Source organism: Gobio gobio (genome assembly GCF_949357685.1).
Source record: "Gobio gobio genome assembly, chromosome: 9".
NCBI classification, from domain to species: Eukaryota; Metazoa; Chordata; class Actinopteri; order Cypriniformes; family Gobionidae; genus Gobio; species Gobio gobio.
This window is the reverse complement of record NC_137115.1, coordinates 23,477,937-23,494,722: the sequence shown is the minus strand read 5'-3', so window position 1 is coordinate 23,494,722 and position 16,786 is coordinate 23,477,937. Positions and strand designations below refer to the sequence as shown.

General features: G+C 37.6%; 1 protein-coding gene across 2 annotated transcripts in view; it reads left to right on the top strand.

Moving 5' to 3' along the window:
• The first annotated feature begins 9,516 nt into the window (after positions 1-9,516).
• Positions 9,517-16,786, top strand: part of tcf25 (TCF25 ribosome quality control complex subunit) — a 229,658-nt gene continuing 222,388 nt past the window's right edge. For both annotated transcript variants that reach the window (XR_013817156.1, XM_079824907.1), the window contains exons 1-3: positions 9,517-9,819; positions 11,742-11,843; positions 12,012-12,068. Coding sequence is in view for 1 of the 2 variants with exons in the window: in XM_079824907.1 (XP_079681033.1) it covers positions 9,655-9,819; positions 11,742-11,843; positions 12,012-12,068 (324 nt within the window). In the remaining variant the exon portion in view is untranslated. The remainder of the gene's footprint in view (positions 9,820-11,741; positions 11,844-12,011; positions 12,069-16,786) is intronic.

The following is a 16,786-nucleotide window of genomic DNA, read 5'->3' as shown; positions in this document are numbered from 1 at the left end:
GTGCGTACGCACATTCTGGAGACAAAGGGAATTGGCGACACAGATGGTGAGGTCGTGAACTGAAGTTAGATTGTAGAAAATAAATGTGAGAAGAACGATTATAAGAATGAATGACATTTAATTTTCACTCCATTTCATATGTTATATCCACATTATCATGAAGATTAAATCCAACAGTGTTATTTGTGCCTATTGTTTTAGGCTATATACATCAAGTAAAATCCAAACGTAATTCAAAATGTATTTAAATGCGCACAAACTCTTTTACTAGAGTGAGAAAAGTAATGAAGTAAGAACACTTTAAAACTGTTTTCATATTGATATACACATTTACATAAATGTTCCAGTTTCAATAATGGTGATATGCACTGAAATTACATAAAGTCATTACTCAGAATTTAAACAAAAATTTTATTAATTTAGATAGACATGTGGAGGTGCTACTTTGATCAGTTTTCCTGTGACACGCTGTTTTAATGATAGCAAGGATAGGTTAATTCCAATAATTCCTCTTTAAACTAAACTGCAGATCTCATGGTATGACAAAATATGTTTTAGTGAGAACGATGATCAGTGATGCACACTTACTTCGATATCACAGACACTGCAGGATTCGGTGGTCGAACGGTCCATTACCCGGTTTGAATAGGTCCAATGATAACAGCTTACTTTAGCCTACAACCACAGCTACACGGACACAGAGTGTAAAGACATCTTCACAAAATTATGAAAAATACCACTGTATTTGAAGGATACAACTTGAAGAAAAAATTAAGATTTGCACGTTTCCTTTTTTTTAAAATACATTGTCAGTGACGCTCTGAGACAGACGATTGTATTAACGCTGCAATAAATAAGTTGGCCTATCTGTATAAATTAAAATAGCCTAAACATCCTATATGTTCACATTACCAGCAAAACTGCATGAATTTGAGTTGAAGGGTTTAACATTAACAAAATATTTTAAATTAAAATAACATTTGGCCCGTGGAAATTAATGAATAAACTTTATTTTAAAAAAAATATCTGAGAAGTATTTTATACAATTTTGTTTTTATGGATATTTTTATATATTTATTCTAAAACATAAAAAAGATATTGGATGATTGTCAGCAATGTACTATGTAAGGCACAAATGGCATTTATAGCCTGTATCTAAGACATAATTTTTCTATGTCTTGTACCTTTGACATTGTTAAACATGGTATCACATGGATGGTAATGTCACTGTGCATGCAAACGATATGCAAATGAGGATATGCTCATAAAACTAGGCGTTGTAAGCTCCATATATGGTGATTTCAGGGAGGAGACGGGGTGGAGATGCACGTATGCACAATCTTCTGCTGGCTGTGATTTATAAAGGGATTTTTGCGCAGGTTCTGGCGTACACATGGTTTTATACGTCTGAATTTTTTTGTGCGTACGTACACTTTTAGTAAGGTTTATCCGCAAAGTTTTATAAATGAGACCCCAGGTCAGGAAGCAGACAAACTGGCTAAACCGACCGTCTGCTAGCTGTCTCACGTTACCGGAGTTAGGTAAATCCCAGCACCAGGGGCGCCACTAGCAATTTTGGGCCCTATGAAAGAATATGATGTTGGGCCCCCTACCGCACCAACCTAGCTATCCAAAATCTGATATATAAATACCATATCAAAATACCACTCGCTCAACCCAGAATGCCTCAATTGGCCGATAAAACATTGTTTAAAATTAAGATACAATTTTTACAAAATGAAATTTACTTTAAAGAAAGGCTTTCTACAGAACAAAACTTAATGAAGTGGTCACAATCATGTCTGACCTTCTCCATGTCTCCTGGCATTGCGCATCTTATGATGTTTCCTTTCTAACTCATGCTGTTCACTTTTCATAATCAACATTGACAGATTGACAACATAGATAGAGATAAAATAAAAAAAAATTACATTATAATATTTAAACATAAATATAAAACTAAATAAATTTTCTTAATGGCTACAACAATTAAAGTAGCTATACTACAGTGCAGAGAAATTTCATGTCGGAGTGGGATTTGAGCAAATGTCCCGTGAGTGTGAGTGGTTCGTGAGAGGAGCGTTTTGCTGGATTTTTCCAGAAATGCAGAAATAAGCCATAATTTTGTTATATTTGTAACTCTTTGGTAGATTATACATTTATAATTTCAATTGCATTACTACTAGTACTGTTACTACTAATAAAACCAATCTCTGGGGGCCCCAAAAGTGCGTGGGCCCTTAGAATCGTCCTAATCCCCCCCCCCCCCCTTAGCGGCGCCCCTGCCCAGCACATAGAGACTCTTTCACCTAGATATTATCATATAGAGACTGTGTCTGTTCCCCGAATTAGTAAATACAAAAAAACATCAAAACCATTCAACAGTAAAAATTTAATTGATGTCCAACAAATAAACAAAAGATATAATACAGATGAACAATTGATAAAGCTTGGGTTGCTGAATATTAGATCCCTTTCCCCAAAAGCGCTTATTGTTAATGATATTATTACAGATAATAATCTAGATGTGCTCTGTTTGACAGAAACCACCCCCCAAGATTATTGTTATAAACATGAGCCGCATCTGAAAGGTAAAGGGGGAGGGGTTGCTGTAATTTATAATAATATCTTCAGTATTACTCAGAAGTCTAGTTTCAAATATAATTCCTTCGAAGTTTTGGTGCTTTATGTAACGCTTTGTAGTGTACATGATAAAACCCGTTCAACATTTGTGTTAGCTACTGTATACAGGCCACCAGGGCATAATACAGACTTTATCAAAGAATTTGCTGATTTTCTATCAGAGTTAGTACTGGCTGTAGATAAAGTACTAATTGTTGGTGATTTTAATATCCATGTAGACAACGGAAAAGACGTATTGGGATTAGCATTTAAAGACACACTAAACTATTGGAGTTAGGCAACATGTGTCAGGAGCCACTCATGGCCATAATCATACTTTAGACCTAATATTATCACATGGAATAAATGTTGATACCGTTGAAATTCTGCAGCAGAGTGATGACTTCTCAGATCATTACTTAGTATCATGTATACTTAATTTAGCTAAGGTTGCAAAGCCGCCCCCTCGCTTCAAAAATGGCAGGACAATCACTGCCGCTACTAAAGATTGCTTTTTAAATAATCTTCCTCATCAGTATCATCTGCTTAGCATCCCAGATAGTATAGAAGAACACGATGTTGCAACAGAAACTATTGACTCCTCTGCACTTAAAGAAGATTAAAGAAAATAGTCCAACACCATGGTACAACGAGCACACCCGGGCCCTTAAAACAGCAGCCAGAAAAATGGAAACAAAACTAGAGGTATTTCGTAATTCGTGGAAAGAGCACATGATCACATACAGAAAGGCCGTAAAAACTGCTAGATCTGCTTATTTCTCAACTCTCTTGGAAGAAAACAAGCACAACCCAAGGTATTTAAAAATTACACTCATTCACTGCTATAGGAGAAGAAGAATTGGCTAAATTCGTTAAATCATCAAAATCAACAACATGTATGCTCGACCCTATACCGACTAGGCTATTAAAAGAGATGCTACCATAGGTCATAGATCCTCTTCTTAATATCATTAATTAATCTTTGTCATTAGGATATGTACCGAAAACTTTTAAGTTGGCTATTATTAAACCACTTATTAAAAAAACGCAACTTGATCCTACAGAATTAGTCAATTATAGACCAATCTCAAATCTACCCTTTCTGTCAAAAAAACTTGAAAAGGCAGTGTCTTCACAATTATGTTCCTTTTTAGAAAGAAATGGAATCTTGTGAGGATTTCCAGTCAGGATTTAGACCGTATCATAGCACTGAGACTGCTCTCATCAGAGTTACAAATGATTTACTCTTATCATCCGATCGTGGCTGTATCTCTATATTAGTGTTACTCGATCTTAGCGCTGCATTTGATGCTATCGACCACAACATTCTTTTGAATAGACTTGAAAATTATGTAGGTATTAGTGGAATTGCTTTATCATGGTTTAAATCATACCTATGCGACCGTTATCAGTTTGTAGCAGTAAATGAAGAGATGTCACACCGATCGCAAGTTCAGTATGGAGTACCACAAGGCTCAGTGCAAGGACCGCTACTCTTCACCCTGTACATGCTACCACTGGGAGATATCATTAGGAAGCATGGCGTTAGTTTTCATTGTTATGCTGATGACTCAGCTCTATATTTCTTCACGCCCTGAAGAAACTTACCAATTCACAAGATTAACGGAATGCATAGCTGATATAAAACATTGGATGACATTGAATTCAGAAAAAAATGAATTTTTAATTATTGGACAAAAAAGCTCCACAAGTAGTAACCTAGAATACTCTCTAACACTTGATGGCTGCTCTGTCAAGTCCTCGTCGTCAGTGAGGAACCTGGGTGTGCTCTTTGATACCAATCTTTCATTTGAAAGCCACGTTTCTAGCATCTGTAAAACTGCATTCTACCATCTTAAAAATATATCTAAATTACGGCACATGCTCTCAATGCAAAATGCTGAACAGTTAGTTCATGCGTTCATGACCTCAAGGCTAGATTATTGTAATGCTCTACTGGGTGGTTGCCCTGCTCGCCTAATAAATAAACTCCAGCTGGTCCAAAACGCAGCAGCTCGAGTTCTTACTAGAACCAGGAAGTATGACCATATTAGCCCAGTTCTGTCAACACTGCACTGGCTGCCTATTAAACATGGCATACATTTTAAAATCTTGCTTATTACTTACAAAGCACTAAATGGTTTAGCTCCCCAATACTTGAGCGAGCTCTTAACATATTATACTCCATCACGTCTACTGCGGTCTATAAACTCTGGCCAGTTGATAATACCGAGAATATCCAAATCAACTGCAGGCGGTCGATCCTTTTCCTATTTAGCTCCGAAACACTGGAACAGTCTTCCTAACATTGTTCGGGATGCAGACACACTCTGTCAGTTTAAATCTAGACTAAAAACACATCTCTTTACTGTGGCATACACATAAAACACTTTTTCAATGAAATGATTGTTAGGCTGCATTAACTAGGTCAGCCGGAACCGGGAACACTTCCCATAACACCTGATGTACTCGTTACATCATCAGAAGAATGGCATCTAAGCTAATGATAGTCTCTCTGTTTTATCCCGAGGTTTACTGCAGTCAGCCGGATCCGGGCCGGATCCAGTTCAGATGGTGGACCTGCGCTCAGAGAAGACCAACACAGGACCCCGAAGTGTCTGCAAAGACCGTGATTAGACTCCCCCTGCAACTGCCTCATCGACACGGCATCTCAATAAACCCGTTTCCGGCGTGTTGACTCCGATTGTTCGAATATTACAATTAAATAATACTTAAATCGATATATCATCCTCAATAAACCCGTCTCCAGCGTGTTGCCTCCGATCATTCGAATATTGCACTTTAATAATTATTTAATAAACATCATCCTCAATAAACCCGTCTCCAGCATGTTGCCTCCGGTCCCTCGAATATTCCGATCTATTATGACCTCTGACCTGTAAAGCTGCCAGAATAATAATAATAATAATCATACGCTGTTTGCTATTTGGCCAGAGGAGAACTGGCACCCCGACTGAGCCTGGTTTCTCCCAAGGTTTATTTTTCTCCATTAGGTCACCTAATGGGGTTTTGGTTTCCTTGCCACTGTTGCCTCTGGCTTGGCGTGCTCAGTTGGGGACACTCAATTTTTCAAATAAACATCGAAATAAATTAATAAACTAAATTAACCATTTAAACTAAATTACTGATCTAATTATTGATCTAAAGCCCACACTGTCACTGTATGATAATTGAAATGAACTGATGACATCAGCGTTTTCTCCAGAATGGCTATACAGCTGAATAAAATTATGCTGCATTATTTTCCTGTTTAACACTGTAAAGCTGCTTTGAAACAATCTACATTGTTAAAAGCGCTATATAAATAAAGTTGACTTGACTTGACTTGACTTGACTTTTCCCTTAATAAATCACAATCAATTCTAAATGTAGCGCAGCTTTTGCGGCTTCATGTCACGCCCATAGTTGCCCATAAATAGTCCGTGAAACGCCCACAAGTTTATATTCATCGATTGCGAAATCATGGCAAATACAGAGAGGAAATCAAAAAAACGTAACTTCACTCAATGTGAAGTAGAAATTATCGTTGGCGAGGTGGAAAAGAGGAGAAAAATATTTTTTGGAGGGCACAGTGTGGGCATTAGCCTACTAATGCCAAAAAGGCACTTGAGGTGCAAAAGGTTGCAGACGCCGTAAATGCTGTAGCCTCACAACCTCGGACCGTGGCCGGAAAAAAAAAGAAATGGTCGGACATCAAAGTCGAGGCAAAAAAGCGTCTAGCGCTCCATCGCCAGAGTGTGTCTGCCACAGGTGGGGGAAAGGGGACACCGGAGCTGACCCCTCTTGATGAGAGACTGGCGGCAATTATTGGGGAATCCCTATTAATCCCTATCCCTATTATCTACGTGGAAATGGGAAATAGTTCAGTGCAAATGTAATTTCTTGCAGCTTTCTGAATGGTTGAGACATACGTCATATGTTATTTTATCGAAAATAAAACAAACTAAAGGCATTTGCATGAATACCATGATTCCGTAGCTGATGAAGAAATATTTACTATGAAAACAACTTGCCCCAGTGGACAATTAATACATCTATCTATCTATTTATCTATATATCTCCCTAATTATCTATCTATCTGTCTATCTAATTGCATCTATATCTGCTCCGCCAGACAGACACATTGATGAGAATATCAGTTTTGTACATTATTTCGTTCTGTTTACCATATTATTTATGAGGATGAATTGCATAACATGCCAATATTGTTGCAGAACATATTTCACTTTTCTTTTTTTTTGCATTTCTGTTGTAATTTTTGTTTGTTTTACACTGCAGATCGATCAAATGGGTGTTCGTGTAGGCTGTTAATTGTAATACTTGCTTTGTGAAGTCTTCAAGTTATTTATGAGAGGCAGTATTGCCATTTCTTTTACACAACGGTCTACAGTTTCACACACTTTCACGTGTTTTTTCCATCTGCCGACGGTGTCGCCATTTCTCATTACACCCGTTTTTGTGCGTGCGCCTAGAGCTTGCGTGAAGGACCGCACATTTTCCCGTCAAGTTTGCTTTTTATAAATACCAATTATTGCGTAGAGAGTGGTGTACTCCTTCTTTTGTGCTTCTTTTACGCAACGTTTATAAATGAGGCCCCTGGTCCTTTACTCTTTTCTGGCACTCATTCACCTCTTCCGTGTTGAATTTAATCGCCTTCGTTAGGCTTGCAATCATGGCGCTACGTTGCTTGGATTGCTCACTCAAATCCGCCAACTTCTCATCCACCCTCTTTTCCAGATTTAAAATTGCCCCCAAAATGGTTTCGTTAGAGATTTAGTGTCAGCATAGTGATGGGCAGACCGAGGCTTTGTGAAGCATGGAAACAGTTGAAGCAAATGCGCCATATTGTTTCGAAGCTTCGAATCAATCCAACACCCGTCTCTACGGCCACACCTAGTGGTCACTTGCATGTGTTGATCTGATTTAACCTTGACAATGATCCATGGAGAAAGAAAAAAAAAGTTTTTAACATCTGTCTGACAACTACATGATCTTGGTTTTGTAACCTGTAGCCTCCTCATTGTGAAGAACTATAGGTTTGTTTTGGTCATGAAAAATAAACATTAATAAAATAAATAAAGCATTTTTATTCAAATATATTATTTGCTCTGCTGTTGGCGACTTCTTTTTTTACATATAATTTCTCCAGCCTTTGAAAAAATCCTCTCACAAGGGACACTTGTTGCTGGAATGCACAAATATGTTTTAGCAAGTAGCCTAGATACAAATAAGGAAAAATCACTGCTATCACAAAATCTCTCTCCTCTCACAAAAACCCACAAGGTGAAGATGGATTAACTTCACTTTTAAACTGTGGAGAATTATGCTGCATTCCAAACCACGACTCACGACTTTGAAGCGTTGCTAGATGTAAACAAAGCATGGCAGACCGTACAGGGCTTATGCTCATTTACAATCATTTATTTAGCCAAAGGTGCTTACTCCTGGCCAGGGCCGTGCAGAGAGTTCGTCAGGGGCAGGGGCTCAAATGTACAAAAGGGGCAATATGTAAATATATATATATATATGTAAATATATATATAAATATGTAAATATTTATATATATATAATATATAATAATATTTATACATAACATATATATATATATATATATATATATATATATATATATATATATATATATATATATATATATATATATATATATATATATATATATATATATATATATATATATATATATATATATATATGTTATGTGTGTTTATATATCCTTATGCTCATCAAGACTATTTATTTAATCAAAAATTCAGAAAAAAAACAGTAGCCTAATATTGTGAAATATTATTACATTGTGTTCTTTTTAACTTTTTATTTATCAAAGAATCTTGAAAAGAGTATCACAGTTTCCACCATTGACATTAAATCCTCATATTAGAATGATTTCTGAATGATCATGTGACACTGAAGAGTGGAGTAATGATGCTGAAAATCCTGCTGTGATCACAGGAATAAATTATATTTTAAATTATTTTAAAATAGAAAACCATTATTTTAATATATTTCGCAATATTGCAGTTTTTTTATCAAATAAATGCAGGCTTGATGAACATAAGAGACTTATTTCATAATGCTGCATAATATTCAAAAATAGTATAATAAAGTCCTTTCACGTAACCATTTCGCCAGTGTGAACGCACAGTTCAGTTATATAATAATCACATTTATTTAGTTTTATTGACCACGATATTATCATTGATATTTGTCTGAGAGGGGCACTTTTGATTCATTTTGAAAAAGGGCAGGGGCTCGAGCACCCAAAGCCCCCCCCCCCCCTCTGCACGTGCCTGCTCCTGGCTTATTTGAGGGAAATGGTGGAGAGAAAACGGCGCATACGGCAAGAGAAGCTGTTTTATTTTACGTTATTCGTATATTTGTTTAATAACACTGCATCCATAGGGGCTGCCATTGTTGTTTCGCGGGCTATGTGACGTCACATTTCTACTACATAAATGACAGTTTAAATACACATTGATCTTCCCAGTGCTGGGAAGTTCCCCTTTAACGGACACGCGCACGCAGCGGCCAGTGTAACTCCACAAGACCGAAAGTGCCCATGAAGTGTGCCATTTGGGACAGGGCCATAGAGTGTCAGTACCAGTACCGTTAGTTAGGGTCCGTTCTCTCGTATTGTAATCAATCTTACTTTTGAATTATAAGGAGTCATTGCATCTGTTTAAATAATAATAATAATAATAATAATAATAATAATAATAATAATAATAATAATAATAATAATAATAATAATGATAATTATAATAATGAAATGATTAGGAAAAACTGAAAAACCCTAGACAGTAAAAGAAAAGAAAAACAAGGTATAAAAATAACATCCGGGTCGCCTACTTTTGAACACACCCACTTCCGTTTAAGGTGACGTCACGTGTTTCCAAATGACTATAGCTAGCGTATGCTCTTGAACATCCTCAAGTTTATGAGATATCTGGGGTCGATATTATTGATAACTGATCAGTTTATTTGACGTCCATCATGTCGAGTCGTGCTCTGCGTAGGTTGAAGGGCGAGCAGCGCGCTCAGGCCGCTTTACACGCGGTCAAACTTACTGAGGAAGATGACAAAGATGAAGACGAGCAGATGAAGAGTAACACACAAACAGCCCAAAAGCAGAAGAACATCAGCAACATTTTTGAGCTGGTAACATATGGCATGTGTGATTGTCATGATGCTAAGGTGGGATCAGATGGTATTACTATGGTACTTTGATATGGCATTGAATGATTACTATACTTACATGGTAACGTTAAGGCATGGTACTAACTAACAGGATATTAGTCCAACGCTTTTTGGTACCATAAGATAAATGTCCAAAATACCATAGTAATTATGAAATCTGAGATGTATGATTTAACACATGCTTAATGCGTGTAGTTCACAAATAACGTGAAACCTATTCAACGTTGTTTGCTGTCTTCACGTTTTCGTAACGTAAATACGAGTTTTTTAAAAAAAAAATTGGACATCACCGCCCTCTCAAGGCACTGGGACGTTCGGGGATAATTTTTATTTCCGAGATGTGCGGGCCACAAACTTTAAACATGGCGACTGTGACTGGTATTCTTTATTAGTTTGTTTTCCACTTTCATCGCTGGGTCACGTATCATTTTGTGGTGGCACGTATAATTTTAAAGCAATATTAAGGAACGGGTGCAACGAAAAAAAAAAAACAAGCACGAAATTTGTAAATAAAATAATTTTATATAAGCAATTTAATAACATATAGTTGTATATATGAATGGAGTGTTCATCAAGTGATTGGATGCTGTCGGATTTTCCAGTGTTGACAGCTCCATAAATTCTGTAGTTTTGCTGTACTATACTGGGTTGAATTAGCCTGGCTCCTCCCTCCTACGTACTTCCGCTCAATTTTCATTTTCCTTCAGTACTCCGTCTGGGACTGCGGTATATTCTTAGGTTTTCTCCGAACAAATTTTTACTGGTCCAATCTGCGAACAGAGGGAGTGGCTGAGAACGATGACGTTGATGTTGTGCGCTAGTGTGAGTTGTAGTTCAGTAATGGCGGCGGAGAAAGATGCGAGCCAAGTTATTCGGCACCGCTGCCGAATATCCAGAAGTTAAAGCAGGAGCAAGAACAATCTTTGCTGAGTTTTGTTGGTGGCCATGATGTTGTGGCCCTCCTCCCCAGCTACAATAAACTTTCGGTTTGGGAAAGTTTGATTTTCCAGCTCGCTCCGTTAGTGGTGAAGGAGTTGGCTGAAGCCCTATTCGGACGGTAATTGTTTCTCGTGGGGTCGGAAGGTATTGTCGTCATTTACAGTGTTGATTTTATTGCCGTCCGTCTCCCACCACCCGTGTAAAAATCCCTGGCCGAATTACCTACCGTTTTAGACAAACGCCAAGGTCGTGTGGTCATTTAATTGCTGTCCGAATCCACATCTCTGAGTTTTCAAGAATATATCACTTCAAAATTCACTGTTTATATCCTTTTTGACCACTGCAGAGCACCGTGCGGTTGCGCTTCGCTGTAATTTGGATGCATTTCTAGACTTGTACTTCTTTAAATGCTGGCAAGTTAAGTATTTACAAGAGCAATACATTTCATCACCGCTCAAAAAAAAGAAGAAAAGCACGTAAACATTTGAATTGGGCTGTTATTTACATTTATTCTATATTCATATATACAGCATTTATTCTTATCATACCAAGCATATTACATTTTATTTAATCGTGTCACGGACCAAATTGCGACCAAACACGGAATAAATCACAATCCGAATGCTCAAGTTTTAGGTTTTATCACTGAGGTGGCGTGCACAATCTGCACAGTTATTTTTACGGACTTCCATTTGAGAAACAGAGGCGAACGGCGCATACATCATACATCATGACCAAACATTAGCGATTGGTTATGGCAGATCCAGAGTGGCTCTGGGCAGATCCAATAGTTTTAAACTTGATAAGAGTACCCGCCTTCAATGAAGTAAACGCTTGTCAATGGAGAGTGGCCGGACTCTCTGTACAAATGAAATGTACGAGAGTCTGGTAAGACCAGGCTTGGTCACACACAGTCTGTAATGGTGTCTGTGTGTGTGTGTCAGATAGGTGAGGCTGATGCGGATGCATGTCCGTCAGATGAAGAGCTGGCAGAAGGAATCAATGATGGACAACAAGGAGCTCCACTGGAGAAAGATTCTGTGAAGGTGTGTAGAACCTTCATACATTACCTTCATCCACAATTATAAAAGTACAACCGTGATTGGTTCATGAGTTTTGTAAAATACAATGTTGAGAACATTTGACAATGCGTTTTAACTTAATCTTCATTCTTTTTAAATCTGTTGGTTTCTGTTTAATGTTCTTTGTTGTAGAATGAGAAGTCAAACAAAAAAAAGAAGAAGAAAAAGGTGCCAGCTGAGAATGGAAAGGTGGGACTTTTATGTATTTAAACTCAGCAAAAAAAGAAACATCCTCTCACTTTCAAAATCAAAAGCTCTCGGCTGTTTAAAATTACTACAGTGCATTGTACAGTGGCTTTGTTTTTAGTTTAAACTCGACCGCTACATGGCAGTGGTGTCTCAGAACCTAAACTGTGATGTAGAAAAGCACAAGGGAGCATTGTTAGTTTTAGCAGACCCAGCTCACAAGACAATAGAATTATATCAGCTAACCACTAAGGAGATCGACAAGAGTCATGTAGTTAGCGAAATAATCAATGCTAAAATCCAGTACTTAGGAAGCACATTGATTCTGAGAGCTCAATTAACATCCAGACACCTTTCGTGCTGTTGTGAGTGGCGTTTCAATTCAATATGTAAACATGTACTGCATGCTTTCCTCTCAATTACAAAATAAACACACAACAGAAATAACAGTGGTGAGAAAACCGCAGCAAGAAAGCATCGTTAGGGGGTGAATGACGGTGTATGAGAGGGAATGAGCAAGAGGGAGATTTCAAGAAAGACTGTTGAATGAGAGATGCCTGTGAGACTTTACAAAAGAAAAAAACTGTTAAGAATATCCCTGAAAAATGAAGGGCTATGATCAGGAAAGAATTTTAGGACCCGTGTTAATATTTGAAACAGCTAAGCGGGAAGGTCTGAAAACAGATGCGGAGGTTGCATTGTTTTTGCAACCCGGTCCCTCGAATATTCTGATCTATTATGACCTCTGAGCTGTAAAGTTGCCAGAATAATAATAATAATACGCTGTTTGTTAATTGGCCAGAGGAGAACTGGCACCCCGACTGAGCCTGGTTTATCCCAAGGTTTATTTTTCTCCATTAGGTCACCTAATGGGTTTTGGTTTCCTTGCCACTGTTGCCTCTGGCTTGGCGTGCTCATTTGGGGACACTACATTTTTCAACTAAACATCGAAATAAATCTAATTAATAAACTAAATTAACCATTTAAACTAAATTACTGATCGAATTATTGATCTAAAGCCCACACTGTCACTGTATGATAATTGAAATGAACTGATGACATCAGCGTTTTTTCCAGAATGGCTATACAGCTGAATAAAATTATGCTGCATTATTTTCCTGTTTAAAACTGTAAAGCTGCTTTGAAACAATCCACATTGTTAAAAGCGCTATATAAATAAAGTTGACTTGACTTGACTTTTTACTCCATATGTGAGTAACACTGGATTTGAGTTTGTCTGGAGCTGCTGTGCTGTTGGCAACTAACAACAAACTCTTGTTTGTATTTACTTTTGTGTGCTGTATGTTAATTTTTTTTGTGCTTCCTTATCGTTTGTTCATCTTTGCTTTATTTTTCATGAAGCATTATTTGTTGGTGCTTCTGCTACGATAAATAGACATCCACTCTTGCATTGTGTGTGTAACGGAGGTCAGCTAGTGAGAGTTGTGCAGGCTGATGACTGCTAGAGAATGCAGTGTTTACTGTTTAGCAGCCTTGTTAGTGCACTCGCCTCGCATGCCAGCGATCGGGGTTCGAGACCAATTCGGAGCAGGGCAGTTAGGATTGAAGGGTGATCTTTGGAGGTGGAGCAATGACGAGAGGGGTGTGTTTGTTTGGGTTGATTTTAAATATCAACAATGTTCAGCAATGACTGAGAAATATTGCTTACCCCACCTTTTAATGTGTGGATTTTAATAAAGTCATATGGAAATCTATAACAATTGGCATTGTTCGCGGATCGAGCAAGAGCGTATCTGCAAGTTTGATGAGAGTGACAGGCTGTAAGTAAAGCATGTGCGGAAAGCCCTTATATGGAGATGGTTTGGGCGTGTTTTATGCAGAGGACTAACCTCATGCTTGCAGCCACTCATTTTGAATACTCCAACTTCAATAACATCAAAACAATGTTAAGAACAAATGAATGTGCGTATGAACGTGTTATGAATTACGCAGAGATTTTTCGTGAGAAGTTCTCATGTGCGTACAAATACGAAAAGAGAAATAAAAAAAAAATGCTATACTGTGAACTTTTAAAGTAGGATCTTATGGTAAGTATTGGGACATAATAAAAAAAATAATCTGGTCCTTGGCAGGTCTTAATATTAGGTAAATACAACCTGAAAAAAACAACGAATGACATTACACCTGCTTTCATAGAAATTAAGAGGATAAGTAGCATTCAGGTGCTGCTAATTAAATGCTTTTGATTAATTTATCATCAGCGAAGCGTGACAAACTTTTTAAAAGCAGAAGTTTTGGTAGTTTGCTGGTCTAGAGCATATGGGTGTGTTAAAGGGTTAGTTCACCCAAAAATTAAAATTCTGTCATTAATTACTTACCCTCATGTCGTTCGACACCCGTAAGACCTCCGTTCATCTTCGGAACACAAATGAAGATATTTTAGTTGAAATCCGATTGCTCAGAAAGGCCTCCATTGGCACTGCACTTTACACTCTCAAGACCCATAAAAGGTACTAAAGACGTCGTTACAAAGTACATCTCACTACAGTGGTTCTACAATAACTTTATGAAGCGACGAGAATAGTTTGTGCGCAAAAAAAACCTAAATAACGACTTGTAAAGTGATGACCGATTTCAAAACACGGCATCATGAAGCTTCAAAGCGTTATGAATCAGTGAGTCGATTCAGCGGTTTGGATTGCAAGTGTCACGTGATTTCAGCAGTTTGGAGGTTTGACATGCGATCTGAATCATGATTCAACTCGGTGATTCATAACGCTTTGAAGCTTCACAAAATTATCTGCATCTCTTATGCTGCATCAAGCCACTCCCATAATATCCGTCATCACTTAAATTAATGCACGGCTCAGAGTAACTGTACAACATGTTTGTAAGCCTCCAATAAAATTAAAAAAGTAATTATTCCATCACAAATAAATTGCTCAATCAAGTGGCTGTGTAGTATTATATTGTATATGAGAATGCATATAATGTTGTGCATAATACTTAGGGCTGGGCACCGAACGGCGATACTTTTATGGTATTGAATGAAAAAATCCGATACTAGTAGTATCGAAAAATGATTTATCTTTCGTTGCCAAATTTTGGTTCCAAAAGCCAAGCGGCTGTGTCTGTGTGAGCCTGTAGCATTCTTGCATGTAAGGACCTAAAGCACTGGGGATTGGCTGTCCACCACCATGTGACGGGGAGGATTTCTGAAGATACTCAGTCACACAACACAAGTGTAGTTGTTTTTTCTCATGTGTTCTACGGTGTCGTTTTACAATGCCAAAGAGGTCTAAAGTGTCATCGATTTGCTAGTACAAAGTCATCTAAAGCCATTCCATAGCTGAATGTCTTTCCTCCACTGTAGCTGTCAATCATTCTCCGTTCAGCATTCAAACTGCTCGTCGCGTTCGGTTAGTCTTTAAAAAAAAAAAAAAAAAAATGTATTCATAAACATATTGAACATCAACAGAAAGGCAATTACAATTGAAATGATTACAAACAAGGACTGAGCTTACAATCAGTAAATTAAAGACAAAAGAAAAAGAGAAAACAGAAATAAATTCGTAAATTTAAATAAAATGCATGTAGCGGTGTAGGAAGAGTTTTTTTTCTAAGTTATTAAACCAAAATCTTCCAGTAAGGAGTACAGATACAATGCTTTGGGGTTTTTCATCTCTCTGTGTTTCTAGGTATACTTGAAATGCCTCTTTAAAAACCAATAATCGTGGAGGGGTATTGAAAAATGTACATTTGTGTATGTAAAATTTCAACAAAAGCAACATAATATTTATTACATGAGATACCTTTTTGTCCTTAATTAACCACATTTAACAATTTCCCATGACATTGTCAATTTGTAGGTATTCCTTGTTGCATCCAGTTGAATGTGTCTTTCCAGAATGTGTACCAATTTACACAGAAAGAACAAGTGTTCATCCGTTTCTATCTCTAACTTGCATATTTGGCACAAGTTTGAATCTCCAACATTAAATCTTATTCTTAAAAATAATTTTGCAGGGTATATATGATTCATAATTTTGAAGTGCACTTCTTTACATTTAGGGTTAAAGGTGGGGTAGGTAAGAATGATCTAAAACACTTTTGTCCAAATTTGTTTAAACTTTCTTTATATGTCAATACATAATTAAAATTTAAGTACTCTGAAAAAGAGAGTATAAAAATCGAGTGACTCTAGACTTTTTAATCTGCAATAAACACCGCTCATTATTTTCGTTCGGGCCGAAACAAGTGATTGGCTTGGGCGACTGTCACTCTCTCGCTACCATGGCTACCGCCGCTTTTGCTCCAGGATCTGCCCACATGCGCGCGCCCCAGTGTTGCCAAGTCGGGCTACTTCAAACACTGTTGCCGCGGGCTGTTTTTCATGTCCGCGGGCTGTTTTTCATGTCCGCGGGTTGAAGCGACCCCAATTATGTGATATTTTGCCCCGGGATTTGCGAATTTTAGCAGGCAGCCCTACCAAAAAGACACATATTTTACCCCCCAAACGGGAGAAACACGATTGGGCTTTACCGGAGAAACACGATTGGGCTTGTTTTGAGTAGCAATTGGGCGGATTTTGTTGTGAAACCCTGGCGCACCCGTTTGATTTGAGTTCAAGAGGCTGTATTTCTGCTGAACAGGTAATCTTTCATTTTGATTATACATTTTTTTTGGTTTATGTTTTCATGAAGCATGTCTCACTAGCACACGTAGCTGCCTAATATAGCTAACATAACATTACTTAGCAT